Source organism: Acomys russatus, chromosome 14 (genome assembly GCF_903995435.1).
Source record: "Acomys russatus chromosome 14, mAcoRus1.1, whole genome shotgun sequence".
Taxonomy (NCBI): domain Eukaryota; kingdom Metazoa; phylum Chordata; class Mammalia; order Rodentia; family Muridae; genus Acomys; species Acomys russatus.
Genome location: NC_067150.1, coordinates 16,540,131 through 16,552,750, shown reverse-complemented (window position 1 = coordinate 16,552,750; position 12,620 = coordinate 16,540,131). Strand labels below are relative to the sequence as shown.

General features: G+C 48.7%; 2 protein-coding genes across 3 annotated transcripts in view; both read right to left on the bottom strand.

Moving 5' to 3' along the window:
• The window catches only part of Prkcsh (protein kinase C substrate 80K-H), an 827,425-nt gene that overhangs the window by 648,699 nt on the left and 166,106 nt on the right, over nt 1-12,620 (bottom strand). The gene's annotated exons all lie outside the window — the stretch shown is intronic.
• Nucleotides 6,350-6,689, bottom strand: Pigy (phosphatidylinositol glycan anchor biosynthesis class Y). Its single transcript, XM_051156084.1, has one exon. The coding sequence runs from the start codon at nt 6,565-6,567 to the stop codon at nt 6,352-6,354; it is 216 nt and encodes a 71-aa protein (XP_051012041.1). The 5' UTR covers nt 6,568-6,689; the 3' UTR covers nt 6,350-6,351.

Here is a 12,620-nt window from a genome sequence, read left to right as displayed (position 1 = left end):
GGGGAGGCAGAGGCAGGCGGATCTCTGTGAGTTCAAGGCCAGCCTGGTCTCCAAAGCAAGTCCAGGACAGCCAAGGCTAATACAGAGAATTCCTGTCTCAAACACCCCCCCCCAAAAAAAGAATAAAGGTTCCTGACTGGCTGTGAGCCCAGACCACGGCATCTCCTGCCCCAGCGCTGAGATCACAGGCATACAGCCACACCAGGCTTGACAAGGAAACTAGACCAAACTCAGGCCTTCGTCTCCCACAGCAAGCGCTCTCACCCACCCAGCATCTCCCCAGATGGCTTGCTGACTTTACACAGTGTCTGTCCCGCCGGTGCCCCAGGCCAGCCTCCAGCTCATCATCTTCCTGACAGCCCATTCAAATGCTGGGATGACACCTGGTACCACCATGTTGACAGATTCATCACAGGGCCAATTTCCTTTTCCTCTGCCCCACTTTAAAATTATGCAGGATGGGATGGAGAGATGACTCAGAAGTTAAGAGGACCTGCGGAGGACCAGGGTTCAGTTCCCAGCATTCTCATGGTGGTTCACAACCATCTGTTCCAGGAGTTCTGGTACCTTCTTCTGGCCTCTGAGGGCAAAACATGATGCACAGACATACATGCATGCATACACACATAAGTAAAAATAAACTTTTAAACATAAAATTGTAGGACACGAGCAGGAAGACAGAGAGCAGACAGAAAGGAGATGTGTCCCGACTTAGAGCAGCCTCCACTCCATCCACTCCCCCTCAGCACTGACACACAAGCTCCTTCTGGCAGAACCACACACTATTGGTTTTGGCTCCTACTGAGAAGCAGGTGAACAGCTATGTCTATTCCAATTTTTCAAATTGCATTGATTTGTTTATTCGGAGCACACATGCCGTAGGGTGTGTGGAGATCAGAGGCTCATTGGGCCTTCCATCCCAGCTTTCAGCAGCTGGCATGCTAGGAGGCTGGGGTGGGGATATGCAAGGCAGGTTTACCACGTTTCATTTGTTATTTATTTATTATTCATTTTTACATGTATAGGTGTTTTGCCCGCATGTGTGTCTGAAGGGTTCCCCAGGCTGTGGATTTACACACAGTTGAGAATGGGCACATGAATCCTAGAAATCAAACCTGGATCCTCTTGCCAGGCGTAGTGGCGCACAGCTTTAGTCCCAGCACCAGGGAGGTAGAGGCAGGTGAATCACTGAGTTCGAGGCCAGCCTGGTCTACAAAGCGAGTCCAGCACAGCCAAGGCTACAGAGAGAAACCCTGTCTCAAAAAACCAAAACCAAAACCAAAACCCTGGTCGTCTTAGCCACTGAGCCATCTCTCCGGCCCTTTGTCTGTCTCACTTTTTAATGAAATGCACACGGTTCTTGACTTTAGGAGAAGACTATCGTCTTTCAAACTTTATTAAAACCTGCTTTTACTGAAAAACTGTGACTCAAATAAATGAACAAACCCCTCAAAGGTGACACCCACAGGGAAAGGTAGTACTCATAAGTTGTACCTCAAGAGCAAATGACCCAGAAATTGTTTGCAAAAGAAATAAAATAAAATAACGTTAATCTCAATGTCTGTGCCCAGGAAAGACACCGGGAACGCAGGCTCACATATCTTACAAAACACAGTTCCAAAGAGCTTCATGCAGACAGTCAACTAGACAAAACTTTAGGCTTTGTAACAGCCATTCAACCAAGGTCGGTGTCCTACACCTGTAATCCCAGCGACAAGGAAGCTGAGACAGGAGGATTAATACTTTGAGACCATCCTGAATTGCATAGTGAATCCATGTGCAATACATACATGCTGATAAAAATCAGTCAATCGATCAAAGACTAGAGATGCAGTTCAAAGCCCTGGGTTCTATGCTCAGCGCGGCAAAAATCAGCCAACCAATCATACCAACCTTTGCCCTAAAGATACGTTGTAATTAAAATGTATTTAGAACGTAAAAAGGTCACCAGCTGTTATAACACAGGTCAGTAATCCAAATAGTTGGGATTTGGGAGGTTGAGGCCAGCGGATGAGGAATTAAATTTAGCATCGGGAGAATGCTGACTAGCATGCAGGGAACCCCAGCTTTCATCTCAGTATAGGTTTAAACGAAGGCCAGATGGGACTAGAAAACCTTGTTAAGAAAGTGAGAAAGAAGGGCGGGGGGGGGGGCGGGGGTTGGAGAAGAAAAAAACGAGAAAAGGAAAAAAAAACCCAAAAACCAAAAAAAAACACAGTGTCCTGGAGACGGGGAGCTGCTACTGGAGAACTGGAAAGGGAGAACCGGAAACGAAGGTCCTCATCAGCAGCTCAGTTTGAAAAGCTAGGCTGGAAAAGGTTCGCTAATTTGAGACCGCCGGCAAATATGGACAACACAGAGATCACGGCCACCACTTAGGCAGCGGGAGTGGGCGGGGGAACCTCAGGCGTCGTCAGCACTCCGCACCGCCAGATCCCGCTGCCGCCCCGCCCACCCCACGGCCGAGCCGAGCCGAGCCGAGCCGAAGCTGGGCGGAGCCGAACCCAAGCGGAGCGGGCGGCGAACTCCTGGGCTGGCTGCGTCACGCCCCAGACGTTTGCATCCCCTGCGGCACTCACCATCTCCACCTCCCGGAGGTCCTAGTGACGCCTGCCCCCCGGTTGCCGGTTCCCTGCTGGACACATGGGGACACAGATGGAGGCAGAGAGCCGAGGTGGCAACTACCAGGACAGACCCAACCCCCAGAGCCTCCCGAAGAACAGTCCCAGTCTCTTTGGTGGCCTTGCGTGGCGGCGCCCCGCCCCTGCCAGCGGCGCGCCTCATTGGACAGTTACTGCAGCCCCGCCCCTTCTCCCTGAGTGACCAAGGGGAAAAACTGTAAGATAAATTGGGCCAGTTGCCTCTAGGATAGCAGTTTTCAACCTGTGGATCTCAACCCCTTTGGGGGTCAAGACCCAGTCACATTGGTTGCTTAAGACCATCACAGAACACAGATTTTTTTTTTTTTTGGAGACGGGTTTCTCTGTGTACTCCTGGCTGTCCTGGAACTCACTCAAGGCTGGCCTCGAACTCTCAGAGATCCGCCTGGGATTAAAGGCAGGCATCACTAACACCAAGCTAAAACACGGATATTTACATTACAGTTCATAACAGCAGCAAATTACAGTTATGAAGTAGCAATGGAAATAACTTAATGGTTGGGGGGAGGGGGTTGAGAGGTCACCGCAACATAAGAAACTGTATTAAACGGTCGCAGCATAAGGACGGTTGAAAACCGTTGGACCAGGATCCCAAGCTGATTGGGGATTGGGGCACCTAAAGGGAAACATAAACGTTCTAGCTATTTTTTTATTTATTTTTATTTTTATTTTTTTTTTTTTAGCCAGGGTCTCATGTAACCCCACTGTCTTCAAACAAGGTATGCAGCCAACGATGAATTGTCCTGATCCTTCTGCCTCTTGAGTGCTGGGATTATAGGTATGCTATCATGCCTGCCTGGGTTTACACTGTGTTGGGAATGTTATCTAGGGCCTTCTGCGTGGTAGCCAAACACTCTACCCAAGGGGCTAACTCTAGTTCCCTCCCGTTTGTCTCTCCCTTCTCCGTAAGAGGAGTGGCTCTGTATAGCCTAGCACTGGCTTCCACCTTCTCGGCAGTGCTAGAATTTCATTCATGGGTCACCTTTTCATGTCACTGAGGAGTGTGTCCTATTGGTTTTGCTGTAGCTGGCACCTGTCACAAGGGCCATGACGGTATCAATGCACCACCTGTGTGCTTTCGTCCATCTCAAACTAGGTAAAAATGTTACATCAGGACTCGTGGAGAGGGATGAAAAGTAAGAGCGGACCTCTACAGGCGTGGAGTGTCCTTTAATCACAATGAAGGGCAGCACTCAGGCACTTGGGGTTTTGGGGTTTTGCAAGACAGCAAAGGGACCGGTGGACAATCTCATCTGCAGATTGGTTTCCTTGCAGTCCCTAAGTTGTAAATACAGAGAAAAGTTGGTATGTTGTAGTGTCGGGAGCTTCCCAGCTCTTAGCTGCCTGCAGATGTTATCAGCTCACCTGAGGCAGATCTCTGAGTTTGAGACTGGACTGGTCTATATATCAAGTTCCAGGCCTACCAGGGCTATACAGACTGTTTCAAATAAATAAAATCATTTTAAACTATTGCTGGAGGAGAGAAGTACACCATGCATGAGTGTGACATACCTTTTACAGTGTATATGCGTGCTTTGCCATCATGGATGTCTGCACACAGCATGCATGCCACATGAGGCCGGAAGAGGGCACTGGTCCCCTGGGACCAGAGTTACAGATGGCTGTGAGCCAGCTGTGTGGGTGCTGAAAAGCACTCAAGTTTTGTCTGGCTGAGCCCTCTCTCTGACCCCAAGGACCACTCTGAGGTGTCCCTTCTCTGCTTCCACCATGGGTTCCCAGGAGTTGACTCATCTTCAGGCTTGCATAGCGAGCACTCTTAGCCCAGTGGGCACCTCATGGGGCCTGATGGCTAACCATCTGAGACCAGAAATATAAAGTTAGCATCATTTTTCCCAGGACTGGTCGGACCTCAGATGCTGTCTCACCTCAGAGGCCTGCTTCTCTGTCCCAACTGACGCATTTTGGCTCTCCCACCTCGTATCTGACTGTCTCTTGTCTTTGCAAACAGAACCTGGTTGAGTAACATCAAATTGGATTTTATAAAAATCCAGGGCTGGAGAGATGGCTCAGAGGTTAAGAGCACCATCTGCTCTTCCAGCGGTCCCCAGTTCAATCCCAGCAACCACATGGTGGCTCATGACCATCTGTAATGAGATCTGGTGCCTTCTTGTGGTGGGCAGGCCCAAAATGTTTAGCCCTAAGGGGACAAGGATGTTTAAAGAATTTATTTGCTATAGTGTTTCTTACTGAAGTCATGGCTCACACACACACACACACACACACACACACACACACAGCTTTACACACTCATCACAGGCCCACCACTTACAGTGAGCCATTCTCATCTCTCCAATGTGGCAGAGGCCTGTTTGACTGTTTTTCAAACAGTAACAGAAAAGGCCCTTCAGCCTGTCCACAGGGGGAGGGAAGAGCTCGGTCTCTAGGGTCAGGGCTGTGGCCTTAGGACTGCTTCCTGTACTGTTGGAAGACTCAAAGGCAAAGAGTTACAGGGGTAACCACGGCAGGCCAGATACCCACACACCACAGCTCCTCCCGTCCACGACCATGAGCCTCCACAAAGTCTGGGGAGCGCCAGGGCGGTCTGTCTGCCCCATTTCTCAGATTGGAAGGAACTAGGGCAAACTGCTCAAGGGCAAGAACAGAGCTGGGAAGGACTGTGGCAGACGACACCATCTCTGTGGCTCCTTTCCCCTAAGCTGCCGTTCTTTAATAAGACTTGCTTTTAATTATATGTGTCTCTACCTGTACCTGGGTATGTGCACGTGACTGCGGTTGTCTGAGGTCAGAAGAGAGCACTGAGTTGCAGGCAATAGTGAGCCACCCTGCATAGCACTGGGAACCCAACTGTCTTCTACAAGAGTTTTTAGCCAGGTATGGTGGTGCACACCTTGAACCCCAGGACACGGCAGGCAGAGGCAGGAGGATCACTGTGAGTTCGAGGCCAGCCTGGCCTACAAAACAAGTACAGGACAGCCAAGGCGACACAGAGAGACCCTATCTGGGGTGAGGGTGGGGGGCCGAATCTGTCCTTGGGCTGGAGAGATGGCTCAGAGGTTAAGAGGACTGGCTACTCTTCCAGAGGTCCTGAGTTCAATTTCCAGCAGTCACATGGTGGCTCACAACCAGTGCCCTCTTTATTTAAAAAAAAAAAATTTAGTCCCTAAGGAAGAGCTGGGTAGTTGGCAGAATGCTGCCTTAGCATTTGGGAAGCCCTGGGTTCCTCCATCACCACACAAACGGATGGGGTAGGCACTCGGGTGGGGGCAGGAAGGTAAGGAGGGCAAGGTCATCCTCCCCACAGTTTGAGGTTAGCCTGAACTAGAAAAGAAGGAAGGAAACAGGCCGGCTGGAGATGGCTCAATGATTAAGAATTGCCGCCCTTGCAGAGGATCTGAATTCAACTCAGGCAGCTGACAATGACCAGTACACGCCTCCGGCACCAGGGATCCAACACTCTTGTGGCCTCATTGGACACCCACACTCACACACATAATGAAGAATAAATCTTAAAAAGAAAAAAAAATAGTCTTCAGATAAAGACTGGTGGTGTTTTTCTCCCTCAAGACATTTTATTCAAAGTGTTAGTCAGCTACAGCACCGATATCAGAACCTGCAGCCCTTGAGGGCAGAACCCACCCAGCGCATGGGGGAGGGGAGAGGAGAGGGGAGAAGGGAGAGGGGAGAGGAGAGAGGAGCGGGGCCGGCCGCACTAATTGTGCCTGAAGAGCTTCAGCCCCATCCAAGTCCACAGGTGGAAGAACACATACACGGGAACCGTGACTGGCAAGAGCAGGCTGTAGAAACACAGGCTGCTGGCGCTGGTGCAGCCCTCGGGGAACCTTTCCTCCACCGAGGCGGAGTAGAACAGGCCGGCCAGGGAGATCAGCGGGATGAGGACGGTCAGGGTGGGCAGGGACGGGATCATCCTCCACGGGTCTTAAAAGGTGTACAGTATTAAGATAACGCGGTTGCTGTCAAAGTTATGCTCTGGTGCTGGTCCGCTCCTGTCCTATCTCCGCTTTGTCCGGGCTCCTCATTCATCCAGGCATACTCTCCCTGGACGCATAAAAACTCCAGCGGCCACAGGCGGGAGGCGCGGGCTCCTCGGCCTCAGTCTGATTCGCTCCACGGGCACACGCGGCAGTGACCAGCAACTGCAGACAACACACGTGTCTCTCGCAGCACAGGGTAAGGGATTCTTTGCTGTGTGAGAAAAGTGCAACTCGGTGACATAAGGAGGCGAGAGGAAGGGGGACAGGGAGGCAGCCTGGAAGCCTAGTACTGAGCAGGTTAGAGACAGGAGGATTGCTGGGACCTTGCAGGCTGGCCTTGAACGTTGCATCAGCCTCCCTAAGCCACCACGCCTGACTAGAAAACAAATCTTTTGAAAAAGGGTGTCTTCAACCGGGCGGTGGTGGCCACATGCCTTTAAACTGAGGTAGGTGGATCTGTGCGTTCGAGGCCAGCCAGGTCTACAGAGTGAGTTCCAGGAAAGACAGGGCTGCACAGAGAAACACTGTCTCGAAAACCAAACAAAATAAAACAAAACAAAGAGTGTACCCAGAAAGAGAGGGAGAGGCAGGCGGATCGCTGTGAGTTCGAGGCCAGCCTGGTCTACAAAGTAAGTCCAGGACAGCCCAGGCTACACAGAAAAAAACCAAAACCAAAACGAAACACAAGGGTCATCCATTACTTTTTGTGAACTGGGCAAGCAGAAGCGGACCTACGAGTCCAGATTCACTTCAGAAGATCTGAAGGGAGGCTCCAAGCCACGAGCCGCCCGCCGGCACTGCACGGAAACAGCCGAGCGGAGCCGAGCCGAGCCGAACAGAAGCAGGCCAGGCCGAACCCGCTTGGGCCGAGCGGAACCGGCGGCGTCTGTGGCCTAGCTGGCGTGAGGCGGCCAAAGTCCCGCCCTAGCCGGTTCCAACAGCTCTTCCGCCCGCATCTCGGGACCTCGCGACCCTGAACTTACCACTCGCAGGCCCGCAGAGTCCCGGTCCTGGCGGTGGCCAGCCGTGACGGTCACCGCTCCGTGGAGGCGGGGCTCCCTCGGCCAGCGGCCCAATCAAATCTCCGCAGAAGCCCAGATCATTGGACTGCGCGCGGCACCTCCGCTCAGGCTCCGCCCCCGTGGCCTTGAGTGACGGGTAAAGGCAGGCGCTGCGAAGACCCAGAGAGATAGGGGGGTCCTGTCTCCTCTCACCTCTGTACGCCTAGTCCTGCTGGACATCGGATAGGAATCGTATTTGTCACAGAGTTTGTTCACGATGTCCCCGAGCAGACCGTGGCGTCTTTCGGCACTTAGAAGCCAACCTCCACTTTTAATTGATAAACTGGAAATCGCGCGTGGCCGCAGCCACCAACTGACCGAGCCTCTGAAGCAGAGGGAAGGAGTCTCGATCGGTTGTTTACTTATGAATTGGCGAATGTCAAAGTAGTTTGTGCCGGTGAGATGGCTTAGCGTTTGCTGCCAAGCCTGGCTACCTGAGTTCGATCCTCGGGGACCAACATGGTGGAGAACCCGCTTTCTTCTCACATTGTCTTCTGACCTCCAGGCATGTAATTTGGCCCTCCTGCGAGTACTCCTGCAAAAAGTGTAAGATGGAGTTTTAAGAATATAGCCAGGCATGGTGGTATGCACCCTGAATCCCAGCACTCAGGAGGCAAAGACAAGAGGATGTAAGTTCGAGGTCAGCCTGGTCTATATAGGGAGATCCAGGTCATCCAGGACTACATAATAAGACCCTAGAGAGTGGTGAAGGTGGGGAGAATTTGTATTTTCATAAATGCTGTCCATAGTGCCATCCCCTGCTTGATTGTGGAGACAGAGTGTAAACTCTGAGCCTAGCATACAGAAAAAAAAAAAAAAAAAAACGAACAAAAACAAACAAACGAAAAGGAGCTGAGCTTGGATCCTATGCACTACTACACAGAGCCTTCCACCCACCCCTTCACCTTCCAGCAAACTAGAAGAGCGTGAACTTTTTCTTCTCAGCAGTGGCTCGAAGTCCATGCAATTTTTATTGGAACCACAAGGTGGCAGAATAGAGCCAAGGTTGAAGCTGTCCTAGAAACAGAAAGACCATTGCTAAATTCATTTTGTGAGGCCACAGTTACCCTGATACCCAAACTACACAAAGATTCAACAAAGAGAATTACTGACCATTTTGCCTCATGAACATAGAAGCAAAAATACTTACCAAAAAGCTCGCAAACCGAATCCAAGAATACCTAAGAAATATCATCCACTATTATCAAGTAGGCTTCATCCCAGGGATGCAGGTATGGGTCCAGAAATGAAAATTAATCAGTGCAATCCACCATATAAACAAACTGAAGATAAAAAAAAAATATATGGTCACCTTATTAGATAAAGGAAAAGAGCTGGGCTGGGCAGTGGTGTCGCCGGCCTTTAATCCCAGCCCTTGAGAGGAAAAGACCTTGAGAGGGTCTCTGTGAGTTCGAGGGCTGCCTGGTCTCCAGAGCGAGTTCCAGGACAGCAGGGCTACACAGAGAAACCCTGACTTGGTGGGGTGGGGGAGAGAAGAAAGAAAAGACCTTTGACAAGAGTCAACTAAGCTTTACTATTAGGGATACAAGGCCCATACCTAAACACAATAGAGGCAATATACAGCAATCTGATAGCCAACATCAAACGAATGGGGAGAAACAATTCCACTAAAATCAGAAACAAGACAAGGCTGCCCACTTTCTCCGTATCTCTTCAATATAGTACTTGAAGTCTTAGCTAGAGCAATAAGACAACTGAAGGAGATCAAGGGGATACAAATTGGAAAGGAAGAAGTCAAAAGTATCACTATTAACAGATGGTATGATAGTATACATAAGGGACCCTAAAAATTCTACCAGACCAAGAAGAGACTTGATACCCTATGAGCATATACAGGGGAGGAAATCCCCCTCAGTCACAGTCATAGGGGAGGGCAGTAAGGGGAAAAATGGGAGGGAGGGAGGAATGGGAGGATACAAGGGATGGGATAACAATTGAGATGTAATATGAATAAAACTGATAAAATATATTTTTAAAATATCCCTCCAAATCTTAAAGAAAATATTAATCAAGGTGATTAGGAACTCTAAAATTTATGATGAGGTGTGCACAACAGTCTTTCTCAAGATCACTGGTTTAAATATTTCTGATGTGCTAATAAAGAAAGTTCATTAGCTTAAAAAAAATTCCACCAGAGAACTCCTGCAGCTGATGAACACCTTCATCAAAGTGGCTGGATACAAATCTAACTCAAAAGAATCAGTAGTCCTGCTATATGCAAATGATAAACAGGCTGAGAAAGAAATCAAGGAATCAGCCAGGCGATGGTGGAGCTCGCCTTTATTCCCAGCACTTGGGAGGCAGAGGCAGGCTGATCACTGTGAGTTCAAGATCAGCCTAGTCTACAAAGCGAGTCTAGGATAGCCAGGGCTATACAGAGAAACCCTGTCTCAAACAAAAAACAAAAACATGCTTTAGCTAGGCATGGCGGCGCATGTCTTTAATCCCAGCACTGAGAGGCAATGGCAGGGGGATCATCACTGTGCTCTACAAAGCAAGTCCAGCACAGCCAAGGCTATGCAGAAAAACTCTGTCTTGAAACAAACAAGCAAACAAAAGCCAAGTAATAAAAAAAAAAAAAAAAAAAACTAATCCAATTAAAAAATAAGATACAGATCTAAACAGAATTCTCTCTCAAATGGCTGAGAAGCACTTAAAGAAATGTTCAACATCCTTTATCATTATGGAAACGTAAATCAAAAAACAACTTTGGGATTCCATCTTACACCTGTCAGAATGGCTAATATTAATAACATAATGGGGCTGGAGAGATGGCTAAGAGGTTAAGGGTACTGACTGCTCTTCCAGAGGTCCTGAGTTCAATTCCCAGCAACTACATATAAATCTTTAAAAAAAATAACACAAGTGTCAGCTGATGCTGGCAAGCATAGCTGGTAAAAGTACAAACTGTACAGCCATTGTGCAAGTCAATATGGCGGTTCCTCAGAAATCTAGGAATCCATATACCTCAAGATCCAGCTATATACCACTCTTGGGCATATACCCAAAGGACACACAATCCTACCACAAGAACACTTGCTCAATTATGTTTGTTGTGGCTTTACTTATAATAGACAGAAACTGGAGGGGGGGCAGGGAACAAACCAATACTAAACTAATGTTCCTCGACCAAAGAATAGGTTTTTTGTTTGTTTGTTTTGTTGTTTTCTGTTTTGTTTGGTTTTTGGAGACAGGGTTTCTCTGTGTAGCCCTGGCTGACCTGGACTCTCTTTGTAGATCAGGCTGGCCTCAAACTCACAGAGATACACCTGCCTCTGCCTCCCTGAGTACACCATGCCTGGCCACTAGATTTTAAAAAAAAAGAAAGAAAGAAATTTAAGTTACAATCCACACAGACCCAGAGAGGTTAATTAAGTAAAGAGGAGAGCTATGGTGGGGGGGGTGGGGGGAGGAGCATGGATCTCCTGGGAAGGGAGAATAGAATATATTCTTCAAATGGACTGGAGGTGGGTAGGTCATCATCAGAGAGGCTTCCTCCAGCAGCAAACGGGAGTACGTGCAGAGACTCCCAGCCAAACATGAGAGGGAGTCTAAATTGGAGGTCTCCAATTACTCAGTCCACTCAGAGAGAGAAGGGAACACTGCGGTAGAGTAAGGAGTGAAGACTGTGGAAGTCCAAAGGGATGGAGGACACCAGGAGAACATGTCCCCTGACTCAACTAAGCAGGGCTCACATGGGCTCACAGAGACTGAAGCAGCAAGCACTGGGCCCGCGTGCGTCTGCACCAAGTCCTCTGTATATATGCTGTGGCCGCTAGCTTGTAGTTGTGTCTCTGACCCTTTCACTTGCTCCCGAGGCTCTTTTCCTCCTATCAGGCTGCCTTGCCCGGCCTCGGCGAGAGGCCTCTGTCTTGTCTCACTGTACATTGTTTTGGCTGTCCTCTCTTGGAGTCCTGTTCTTTTCTGAAGAAAAAATGGAAGGGGGAGTTAGAGGAGCTAGGAGAGAGAAGTGGAGGGAGAGGAAGCTGCCCTTGCGATGTATGAGAGAAGAATATAGTTTCAATACAAGATAAGCAACTAAAAGGCATGAAAGTAGAGGGAGAACCACTCAAGAAAACCCAAACTGAAATAAACCTAGAAATATTGAAAATAAGGTAAAAGAAATGGATAACTCTGTCAAAGAAAATGTTAAGTATAAAAAGTTTAGATACAAGCCGGGTGTGGTGGCGCACGCCTTTAATCCCAGCACTAGGGTGGCAGGGGCAGGTGGATTGCTGTGAGTTCGAGGCCAGCCTAGTCTACACAGGGAGTCCAGGACAGCCAAGGCTACACAGAGAAACCTTGCCTCAAAAAAAAAAAAAAAAGTTTAGATACAAAACATCCAGGAAAAATTGGGACACTATTAAAAGACCAAATCTATGAATAATAGGAATAAAGAAAGGAGGAGCAACACAGGTCAAAGGCACAGGAAATATGTTTAAGAAAATCATAGAAGAATATTTCCCCAACCTAAAGGAGACACTTATCAAGCTACAAGAAGCACACAGACACCAAATAGATGGGACCATGACACAAGAAATTCCCCATGACACACAGTAATCAAAACATTAAATGGGCAGAACAAAGAAAGAATATTAAAAGCTGCAAGGGGAAAATACCAAGTAACATCTGAAGGCAGACACCTGACTTGTCATTACAGATGGTTGTGAGCCACCATGTAGTTGCTGGGAATTGAATTCAGGACCTTTGGAAGAATGGCCAGTGCTCTTAACCTCTGAGCCATCTCTCCAGCGTGATGCCTGTCTTCTCAGTGGAGATTCTGAAGTCCAGAAGGGTCTGGATGGATGTTCTACAAACACTGAGAGACCACAGACTCGAGGCCAGAGTACTATACACAGCAAAGGGTTCAATCACAACCAACAGGGAAAGAAAATCATTCTACA

What these genes read in the sequence shown, in the direction of transcription:
- Pigy (XM_051156084.1), bottom strand. Translation starts at nt 6,567, where the DNA reads ATGATCCCGTCCCTGCCCACCCTGACCGTCCTCATCCCGCTGATCTCC.